Below are 12,084 nucleotides of genomic sequence, written 5' to 3' on the forward strand. Positions count from 1 at the left end.
TGCACAAAGAGGTATGCATTGTACCTCCAAAGGCAGGCAGGATGTCTACTTAAAATTTAGCGTACTGTAAATTCAGAAATTATTGCGTGCATTTATTATTGCGATTTTGTCATTTTAGACTAAAATGCAATTTTAATTTTTGCGATATTGAGAAAAATCCTGTTTAATTCATATAAAAATTTAAAATGCGAGTTTAAATTATTGCGATTATAACCCTGTCGCATTTTTGGCAATAGTAAAAACATCGCAATAATTTCTGAATTTACAGTATTTAATCAAATAGGAAAAGCTGATGAATTAAATTACATGAGATTTGTTTAGAATTGTTGTACGGTACACATTATAAGAATAAGAAGATGTGGTATGATTGCCAATGAGACCACTATCCACCAAAGTTCAGATGAAGTGGATGCAAGCAATCTGTCCATGTCCATCTGACATGGTTTACATGCTGTTAACCTGTTTTTCAATGTTTATTGATCAACATTAAGTTTTATTGATTAGGTTTAAGTTTCTCAGATGCAACAAATATCATGGTAGCTTCACTAGTGTAATGTAATGATATGTACTTTATTGGTACAGGGAGTAAACAGTAATGAGCCTTGTCTGTTAGAGGTTATTGACAAGGCTTGTCCTGAAGTGGTGAAGAAACTGTTACCATCATTACCAGCTGCAGAAAAGGTACCATTTTACCTGAAGACATATCATTGTAATTGAGATGCATGGATTTATCATAACTAAGACATGGAAAACAGTATAAAAGGGACGAAAATTCCAAGGGGCAATCAAAGACCAAAGTAAAAAAATTGAAAGATAAACTATTCCACAAAACATTACTCAGGAAACTAAAGATTGAGTAACATGAGCTGCAAGTTCATAACCAATCTAATCATTACATTTTCTTTATTTTCTTTCTTTTTATAAGAAATCTAATGAGATAAGAAGAGTAATAAAGCTCAGGGTTAAAACTTTAAAACATCCTTCTTGAAAATGATAAAAACAAGGTGCCCCAACTATATTATATTTTGTCACCCCCTTCAGATTCTAAATAGAACATAACATTCAGGTCAAGGATACAGGCTATAAACAAGCTTCATTTAGAGTCGACATGGTTTACAAAACAAATCATCTCAAATGTTTTATTTCCAACTGCAATGGCTTGGATTAAACTTAAAACAATCAATTTAGAACTGAACTTTCATTTTCAAGTATACATAATAAATTTTCAAAATCATCATCAGCATATGACAGAGTATTATCATCAGCATATGACAGAGTATTATCATCAGCATAGTTATATAGAGTTCTATGTTCAATGAAATAAAATATCAGTAATAAAGATATTAAATAATGAAGGTCCCAGGATTGAGCCTCTGGGTACACCTTTCTGGATTTAGTTTGATTAGTTCCCTACAATCTGTAAGATAATTTTGAAGTAATTTCACTTATTTTAAAGAAAGCCCATAGGCAGATAGTTTACTTAAAAGAATGTCATGTAGAAGAGGTTCAAAAGCTTTTGAAAGATCCACAAATATTTCTGCTGCATAGCCTTTAATTTTTCTTTGAGTTTTTTTGAAAATTGCCTGCTGAAATTTTCCCGTGGTACCTCTTAAGGTTTTGTCTATTTTGTGCAATTTGGGGCTCAAGTGGTAGCAAAAAACAAAAAAAGTTTTGTGTGTCAGGCCACAATTAAAATAATGTTTGTTTCCCCTACCCCTGCCCTTACCATTGGGGCTGACCAGGCAGGCAGGTATAACATTTTTAGCTCACCTGGGCCCGAAGGGCCCCATGTGAGCTTATGCCATCACTTGGCGTCTGTCGTCTGTCGTCGTCGTCGTCTGTCGTCGTAAACTATTTCAAAAATCTTCTCCTCTGAAACTACTGGGCCAAATACCTTCAAACTTTAACTAAATGTTCCTTAGGGTATCTAGTTTATAAATTGTATCCAAAGTTTGTATCCATCGACAAACATGGCCGCCATGGCTAAAAATAGAATATACGGGTCAAATGCAGTTTTTGGCTTATATCTCAAAAACTAAATCTTTTAGAGCAAATGTGACATGGGGTAAAATTGTTCAATTGGTCAAGATCTATCAGCTCTGAAATTTTCAGACGAATCGAACAACCCATTGTTGGGTTGCTGCCACCGAATTGGTAGTTTTAACAAAATTTTGCAGTTTTTTGTTATTATTTTGAATATTATTATAGATATATATAAACTGTAAGCAACAATAATGTTCAGCAAAGTAAGATCTACAAAAAAGTTAATATGACCAAAATTTTCAATTGACCCCTTAAGGAGTTATTGCCCTTTAAAGACAATTTTACACAATTTGTTCATCAAGTTTGCTAACATTGAAAAATCTTCTCCTCTGAAATACAGGTGAGCGATTCAGGCTCTTGAGAGCTCTTGTTTTTTTAGGATTCTACTTTTAATTGTACTAGAATTGAAAAAGATTAGAACGGCAATCTAAATATCATCAATTCATTCTAAAAACTATAGACTGGAAGAATACAATTGTTGTACTCAGTTTTTTCACAATTCTGACAATCACAAATAATATATTTTTTTGTTGTGTCATTAATGGCCTTTCCTAATATTTAATACTGGTATCTTTTTAGTAATATGTATTGCCAGATACTTGAAAGCCTACAACATATTTTTATGGTCATTGAACACTGAATTTCTAAGGTCATTGATTGCTCTTCACCTCAGTGTCAGATATACAATATGCCAGGTCACTATATTAAAAAAGAATTGATATATGAAACAGAATATTTATACAACAAGTGACTAGAATCAAACAGAATCAAACAACTATGACATCATGATCAGAATATTGTAATACTGTTGCAGATCATTTTTTTTTGGATTTCATTTGGGACTGTCCCTTTGAGCAGCAATGCACAGTTGACACACTGGCAGAACAGTTTTAAATTTGGTTATCAATGCAGGATCCCTTGGACAGTCAACTGATGCACAATGTGCACAAATATCTTTCCTGCCAACATCAGAGCCATAGTAAACGAATTATATAGGTGTCAAACAGTTCATTTTTCATAATAAGATATTCAGACAACGGTAAAATAAAAAAAATAGTGAACAACAAATTATATTCTTTTCCCAAAAGCGATACTTAGAAGAATGTGCTTGAGGACATAACCAGTGGAGATTTACAAGTTTTAAAGATTTGTCAAATTGAAGAACAACATTTATTGACTAGAAAATCTGGCTTGAAAAATTGAAGAACAACATTTATTGACTAGAAAATCTGGCTCGAAAAATTGAAGAACAACATTTATTGACTAGAAAATCTGGCTCGAAATTGTTCAGGGAATCTTTTCTGACACAAACGTAGCTGTGGAACCGTAGCTCATAAGTCCTTGTGATATTTTTTGACAATTTGCGGACCATCTATGGTACGGTCTGCAAATTGTCAAAAAATATCATAAGGACCTATAAGCTATGGTTCCGCAGCTGTCACAAATGGTGAGAAGACTTTCGTCTGTGGATGTCAATCTGGAAACTCCGCTGGTTATGTCCTCAAGCACTTCCTTCCGAGTATCCCTTATTGGAAAAGAATATAATGTGTTGTTCACTATTTTTTATACGACCGCAAAAAAATTTTGTGGTCGTATCTTGGTATGACGTTGTCGTCGTCCGAAGACACATTGGTTTTCGCACTCTAACTTTAGTTTAAGTGAATGGATCATTATGAAATTTTACCATAAGGTTCAATACCACAAAAGGAAGGTGGGGATTGATTTTGGGGGTTATGGTACCAACAGATAAGGAATTAGGGGCCAAAAAGGGGCCAAAAATAAGCATTTTTGTAACTTCCAGACATAACTTGTGTGTTAGTGTATGGATCTCTCTGACATTGTACCACAAGGTTCCATATCACAAAGGGAATGCTGGGATTGATTTTGGGGGTAATTGCCTCCAAATTTTAGGAATTAGGGGCCAAAAAGGGGCAAAAAACAAGCATTTTTCTAGTTTCATGACAATAACTTGTGTGTAAGTGTATGGATCTCTCTGACATTGTACCACAAGGTTCCATATCACAAAGGGAAAGCTGGAATTGATTTTGGGGGTAATTGCCCACAACGTTTAGGAATAAGGGGCCAAAAAGGGGCCAAAAATAAGCATTTTTCTAGTTTCCAGATAATAGCTTGTGTTCAAGTGTATGGATCTCTCTGAAATTGTACTGCAAGGTACCATACCATAAAGAGAAGGCTGGGATTGATTTTGGGGGTAATTCCCTAGAGATTTGAGGAATTAGGGGCCATAAAGGGGCAAAAAAACAAGCATTTTTCTAGTTTCAGGACAATAACTTGTGTGTAAGTGTATGGATCTTTATGAAATTGTACTGCAAAGTTCCATATCACAAAGGGAAAGCTGGGTTTGAGTTTGGGGGTAATTGCCCTAAATGTTTAGGAATTTGGGGCCAAAGAGGGACCAAAAAACAAGCATTTTTCTAGTTTAAAGACAATAACTTGTGTTCAAGTGTATGGATCTCTCAGAAATTGTACTTATACATGTGAACCTCCCGACGGGAGTACAATAATCCTGTTTTCAGGGGTCTCCTCCCGACCTCCCGTTGAAGACAAAAAAATCCCGTGTATGAAATATTTCATGAATGAAAAATTTCAGCCCAACATATCTGGTGTAACTGACATTACTGAAGTTATATTTTACCTGTAAATCAATTAACATGCATAATTATATGGCTTCACTTGTCACTTTGGGTGTCAAACATACTGGTAATCAACGATTTTTACCTCAGGCTAACTGCCGTTGTGTAATAAAACTTTGTTTATTTAAAATGAATGTTGGGTTACTTCCCTTGATTTATCCTGTTTTAAGTTACTTTCCTTTAAATAATGTAAATTTTTAAAAGAATATAAATAAAATATAAATTGAACAAATAATCATAAAAGGATGGTAATTAAATGATTTTAAATGTCTTAGGACAAATAAAAAAATAGTAATTTGAAAATTATTTGAGGGTTCTATACTTCCTTTCAAGGCTTAAATTGAAATTTATATGATAACTATGACCCATGTATTCAGTTTGAATGTGTTACTTATCATGCATCAAAAATCTACTTGCATTAAAGATAAAAAAAAAAAAAAAAATCTACTTGCATAAAGATAAAAATAAAAGATCTACTTGCAGATAGATAAGCAAATGTTCTGATTGCAATGAATAATGGTAAAAAAGATATGACCTAAAAAATTTAAAGAACATACTAAGGCCACACCAATTTGATTTTTAGTTCTTCGGACAAAAGCTCCAAAAAATATGGGGTGAGCGAGCCAAATTTTTTTGATTGTATATATTTCTTGAAAATGAGTTTTGTTGAGGCGGGTGCTCTACAAGTGGAGCGAGCGGTATAATTTTTTTTTTAAATTGTGCAATTTAGAATTTTATGTACATGTTAAAACTGGGTTACTTCAAAGAAAAAGGAGGAGAAACATGCTCTAATGCATATAATTTGATGTATTTGTGCCTGTAGTACAGTCTATACCATACCCAACTTTCTGGTTCACTTTGGTTTAGTATAATTTTGATTATTTTCGTCAAATAAGCTTTGACTGCGTAAACTTTCATTCAAATTCATACATGTGTATATATTAAGGCAGCATAGCGGATGAAGTTTAGCAAGAGGAATTATGTTAGTTAGGTAAATATAGTGTGTGGAATACAATTAAAATATGTGTATATATTCCAAAAAAAGCCCTTGAAAAATATTAAATATCTTTGATATAGTTGTTTTCGTTATATGGTAATGATTGTTTATTGGCTGCTTGACATCTAGTTGGAACTATTTATCCATAATAGGATCAACATAATGAGTGAGGTGAATATTTCAGCAACATCCTTAGTAAAATAGTTATATTGCTATGCATGTAGATCTCAGTGTAATGAAACATTCCCTTAAAGTATCTTAAGTCCTTTAACCACATTCACATGCATTATTCTGACTTGGCAAAATACATTTTCCTTTTGCCCCTGAAACCTGCAATGTATTTCAAACTGGAAGTAATTGCACCAATAATACATCCCTAATTATTATTAGCATGCCAATTTCAATACCACCACTTCGGTCTCGAACGTTGGAACTCTTAAATTTTGCCCTTACAAAAGAGTTCTGATTGCATGTCAATAAACTAACAAGGGGATATGGGGTTTTCATCAAAATAGGATTAATCTGTTAATTCTGTTAATCTGTCATTTTTTTTAAAAATCAGGTGAATTTAATATTAGTTTCATCTAAGACAGATAGCTCTACTTATGTCTGTTGTAGTCCGAGATTACTCTGACGTCCAACGGCTGTTTTGCCAGACAAGCTGGGCCGTGGAACAACAACACCATATCTTGCATGTCTGGCAAAACAGCCGTTGGACGTCAGAGTAATCTCGGACTATGTCTGTTGAAACAATGATCGGGGATGACAATGGTTAAAACGAGTACTGATGTGATCGTGGTCATCTAACGAAAGATTTTTTATTTTGTCTCCTAGAACAGGTCTTCATAGGTAAAACGAAATGCATTTCAAATAACTGTGTGTTTAATAACTACTTGTCGTCGGCAATGATCTGACATAACTTAATGTTGGCATCCCAGTTTTTGAACTTTTATTTACAAATCGATTTATCACACTTGCGTTTGAATAGATCGGCGCAATATATGCACAAGAAAAAACGTCTATGAGAAAATAAAATTTGTCAAAGATTAACTAATCTTGGAGCTGCATGCGGCCCAAAAATTGGCGGAAGCAGTAATTATTTTTTTTTATTGAAAAGTCAATTTCTCCAAAACAGGAGTGGGAAAATCCAAAGAACTATTAATCAAATTGGTGTGGCCTAAAAAAGAAGAATGTTAGATTGAACAAGTTGAAAGTTCAAAAAGATAGAGAAAATTTATAAGTACAAGGGTACTATAAACATAATACATTCGGATGGAAAGTTGAAGAAAACACACTTTAACAGACAATTTCTACAGCACACGGTTACATTTACGACAGAATTTATGTCGATTAAAAACCTCCTGATCTGAGTCCTAATCTCCCAAACTCCTGATCTTAGTTTCACAGTCCATCACATGTATGTGTACTGCAAGGTACCATACCACAAAGGGAAGGCTGGGATTGAGTTTGGGGGTGATGAATCATAAGGGGGTTCAAAAAATTGGGGGGGGGGGGGATTTTTTTTTCCTTTTTTTTCTCTAAAATTTTCCATTTTAAATTGGTTATTTCTGATTTATATATAAAATCAAATAATAATGATATGGTTTGAATAGATGAATTAAAAAATTTTAAGTTCTTAGACCACATTTATTCTGTGTCAGAAACCTATGCTGTGTCAAATATTTAATTACAATCCAAATTCAGTGCTGTATCAAGCTTGAATGTTGTGTCCATACTTGCCCCAACTGTTCAGGGTACGACCTCTGCGGTCGTATCAAGCTGCGCCCAAGCGGAGCATTTTATTTTATTTTACCGGTGTCTGAATATCATATTATAATGAAGGATTTGTATAGTAAGACTATACAAATCCTTGTTATAACAGACGACAACAAGGCAATCTTGCCATCCATCTTGAAATGGATTTAAGGAAAACAACTGAGGACTATTGAGAAATACTTTTCATAAGGACTGATGTCCGACAATCTCCGATTTTTTTCCGGAAATTAAAAATAGTGTTTTTTTTATAAACGCCGATTAATTTTTTTGACTCACTGGCTTTTTTTAGACACAGCAGGGGCGAGGGGAAACAAACTTAAAATTAATTTTGGCCACAGTAGTTCTATCTAAAGAATAGTGTAAACCTTAGGAACAATACTTCAAAAAAACAATATTTTCTTTGATACCCTGTACTTATATAAACTCAAAAGGACCTTAATAATGCCACGGTTGGTCATGGAAAGTTAGGTGAGCAATTAAGGCTTCTAAGAGCCTCTAGTTGCTGTTCTTTATAGTATTTAGTATATAGTATATAGTATAAATATTTTTCTTGGTATAGATTAATAGCAATTATATACATGTACCGGTATTCAAATTTTGAATTTTTCATCAGCATTAAACATTACGTTTAGCATGTTGGACAAATTATTCACTAGAGTTCACATTCAATTTAATTCATTTATATATGATATGTACAATTTATATTTTATGCAGACTATTTTACAAGTAATCAGTATTATGACAGACACCTTCATTCAAGCAAAGATACAAGTTTGTCTTCAATAATTAATCCAGCTTTATGTTTTACTCCCACATATTTATACTTTACACTCAAATTAAAGCACTGTCCTCTTTGGCATAAAGCTGCAAATAAGGACCCCAGATTTGGTTTAGTTTCTATTTATGTTGTTGCCTATGCCAGATAGTATGTTCCTCGAAAAATCATCTATTGTCCCTATATAAACTTTGTGTTAGTGTATAAGACTGAAGCATATGGTCAAGCAAATATGACAGTGATGGGTAAATCAAAGACAGAGTGTTGATTTTTTTTTGTCAAAATATGTCAGAGGTTTACAAAATTACAACTTGTACACAACATACATACTGGAAATGAAAATGTTGTATATTTTTCAGCCGATTATTTTAACCTCTGCCAACATTGATCTTGCATGGATCATTGATAGATCAGCCTCTGTTTGGAATCCAACATCACATGACCGTAAACTGGAGGAACATTCAACACCAATGTTTGCCAAAGTAGACCCATGGAACCGTTGTCTGGCTACATTTGTGTCTTATGATTATGGAATGACCATGTGTCCTCATGCTGTTGGAGCTGCTTGGCCAATTGTTTATTCTAGATTGCATTGTCTATTTCCATTGGTGGACCCAACGTAAGTATGCAGATGTTAACTATTACCCTGCTGAATTGTTTTCAGAAAATGTCTAATTTTCGTTTATTTGCAAAAATATGCAAATTATATGCAAATGAAGTATACCCTGCTGTTGGTGCATATTTATTCCATTAAAACTAAGATAGGGGATTACGGGGCGGGTTGGTTTAGGTGAGGAGGTGGTTAATCTGCCCCAAAGTTTGGTCATCAGGTGCAATTTTGAAGATTTTTCGTCCTATTTCTTGTTCTGGAAGACCGAGGGATGCTGATAGATGTGTCTCACTGTGGTCTGCATGTAGAGTGGACCCCAGTGAACACATTGACCCCAAAAGTGCTGTGTTCAGAGTGAACCTGATCTTAGTATGGTAGTCTAAAGATGGTCATTTCCACCATAAATCCAGAATTTTCCAATATTCGTGATTTTTGGCTTTGCCTGGCCCTGCAACCGGAAAGCAGTCCTTCCCTAAGCATATTTCAATAATTTAGATGAACAGTAGTTATATGCCCGTGGGTTGAAACTGTTTCTGGAAGTTGTAGGTCTGTGTACTGTGTGTCCCAGACACTGAAGGGAGGCCACCCCCGAAAAAAATGTTTATCCGATTTCAATATTTGTTTTTGGGCTCAAACTGCACGTTAAACCTGAGAAACATGACAATAAATAGCCTTAGGTTGAGGGAACATGCTTCAATTTCAAAAAACATGCCATACAGTTGACCTCTAAAAGTATGGAGAGCCGTTGGAGCCAAAAAACGGTATTTTGGGTAGAGGCTGTAATTTTACGGCTCCCGCATGGTAAGGGTTACGATTGACATCCTTAAAAGTAAAAGTGTACCATTGGACACATTAAAATGTTATTTAGGTCTAATTTTTTTAATGAAAAATATTTGAATTTAATATTACGGGTAATTAATCTATGGTCATTTTTTTTTTTTTTTACCTTGGTTCCTGTAATGATATTAAGGTACACTAAAAAAGGAAACCAGAAAGTAGAATAGAGAATGAAAACGGGGAATGTGTTAAAAAGACAACAACCTGACCAAAGAGCAGAAAACAGCCAAAGGCCACCAATGAGACTTCAATGCAGCTAGAAAATCCTTCAGCGAAATGGATGCCACACTAAACTATGAAACATACAAATGAACCAAAATAAACAAAAAAACAAAAGACTAAAAAATACTAGAGGTTCCTGATTTGGGACAACTTCAATGCATTAAACTAAATGTTGTACTAGACCAATTTTTAAGGTGCTAGTTCACAAGGGAAAGGTCTGCAGGAAGACTGTAAGAATGACAATTTTATTTCCTGACTAGTATTTAAATAGTATGGATAATCTTTTACATCAAGAATATAAAGGTTGATAAACAGAAGTTAAGATTGTGGGTAAATTATGTTCTTCAGTGAAGTCAAGAAGTCATTTCCAATAAAGGATTATTAATCCCTTGAAAAGAAGAATATAAAGAGTCAATGGATGTAAATATTATCTGTTCTGTAATTAGTGTGGGATTGCTTAGGAATAAATGAAATATATTTTTTCTCTTCAGTACTATTATGAGTGAGTACAGGGCTTCTTCACTTCTACGATCAGGAACCTCCAGTAAAAAACCAACATCAGAGAAAGATCTTCACATGCAGTTATGGCAAAATTATGTCATTTTGGCTTGTGCTATAGCACAGAGAGATGTAATAGCTCCTCTAAGATGTGCATCACCAGACCCTGCGTAAGTGTAAATCACCTGCTACAGTACAAAAAGACTATTTTATTTTGAATGTGAATTCAACGACCCTTGTACCATCATATAAGATATTATGAAGAGATTTTATAGTTTGTAATTACATGTATATATAAAGGAAAAGATGGAATATGCACTTATTAATGATATGTGTATGCAATACGAGTACAGTGTATTCATTTATTTTGGTGGGTACCAATTTTCGTGAATTGAGGAAAAATTGTATTTTCATGGATATTTGATTTCTTGATTTGGTAAAGTCTGCTTACAAGCCTATGGAAAACTTGTACTTAGTTAAACATTTAAATTTGTAGTTCACCTCTATTCACGAAACCCATGAATATTGGTATAAGACGAATAATAATGAATCCACAGTAATTAGATTTTGTCAGTTAAAAAAAATATATATATATATAACAAAAGTCAATCAATATGGTGCACAGAATGTATATATAAAAATTTAATCCTAAAGACTTCATTTCACGTCAAATAATTAAAGTGTCTCTTGTTAAATCGTTGCATGAACATTGCCAAAAGGCACGGAAATGCTAGTGACATTATTTTAAAGAACGTTAATTATTTGATGTGAAATGTAGTTGTTGCAAATTATCAATTTTTATATATTCTTTACTTTGTCCAGCATTCTAGACTCCTGGGCACACTAAGCTATATAAAAGATAGTTTCATTAGTCATGCAGTCTCATCAATATTATTATATAGATATAAGATGTGGTATGAGTGCCAATGAGACAACTCTCCATCCAAGTCAAAATATACATTTTATGACATGATATCTTTACAACAGACTTTCTCTAATAGATAATCTTGGGTTATACAGGACAATTTCTAACAAATTACATATACTTTGTCAGAGATTTAGCCTTAGTTCTACCTTGGTGCAAATATTGCAGATATAACATTGTTGTCTTTTTTCAGACTTTTTTATATTGTACATAAATCAGATCAAACTTAAGCTCTTAAGACCATTTTTGTCTCTCCTGGGACAAAGTCGATGAAAGAGAGACATATGGATTGCTTTTTCGGCTATGGAACAGCTCCAGCGTCAACAATTGTTAAGTTTTCTGCTTAAGTTAGTTTGATAGGAACTACTTGTGATAGATCATTGACATTTAACATAAAGTTACATTACTATCAGTTTCACAACTATTTTGAGGCCCTGACCCCTAGGACATGGTCCAGTGACTTTGAATTAATTAGCAATTTTCAATGTTAAGTTTTCTGCTTAAGTTAGTTAGATAGGAACTACTTGTGATAGATCATTGATATGTTATATAAAGTTGCATTACTATCAGTACATATCAGTTTCACGACTATTTTGAGGCCCTGCCCCCTAGGACATTGTCCAGTGACTTTGAATTAATTAGCAATTTTCAATGTTAAGTTTTTCTGCTTAAGTCAGTTTGATAAGAACTACTGATATTTTGTATGAAGTTACATTACTATCAGTACATATCAGTTCAACGACTATT

The 12,084-nt window shown here is 33.7% G+C and overlaps 1 protein-coding gene across 2 annotated transcripts in view; it reads left to right on the top strand.

Annotated features, from left to right (window-relative positions):
• The window catches only part of LOC127716465 (protein furry homolog), a 631,222-nt gene that overhangs the window by 175,853 nt on the left and 443,285 nt on the right, over positions 1 to 12,084 (top strand). For both annotated transcript variants that reach the window (XM_052222678.1, XM_052222679.1), the window contains exons 21-23: positions 583 to 681; positions 8,605 to 8,864; positions 10,406 to 10,582. In XM_052222678.1, the coding sequence (XP_052078638.1) occupies positions 583 to 681; positions 8,605 to 8,864; positions 10,406 to 10,582 (536 nt within the window). The remainder of the gene's footprint in view (positions 1 to 582; positions 682 to 8,604; positions 8,865 to 10,405; positions 10,583 to 12,084) is intronic.

The sequence above is a fragment of the Mytilus californianus genome, unplaced genomic scaffold, assembly GCF_021869535.1.
Source record: "Mytilus californianus isolate M0D057914Y unplaced genomic scaffold, xbMytCali1.0.p SCAF_9, whole genome shotgun sequence".
In the NCBI taxonomy this organism is placed as follows: domain Eukaryota; kingdom Metazoa; phylum Mollusca; class Bivalvia; order Mytilida; family Mytilidae; genus Mytilus; species Mytilus californianus.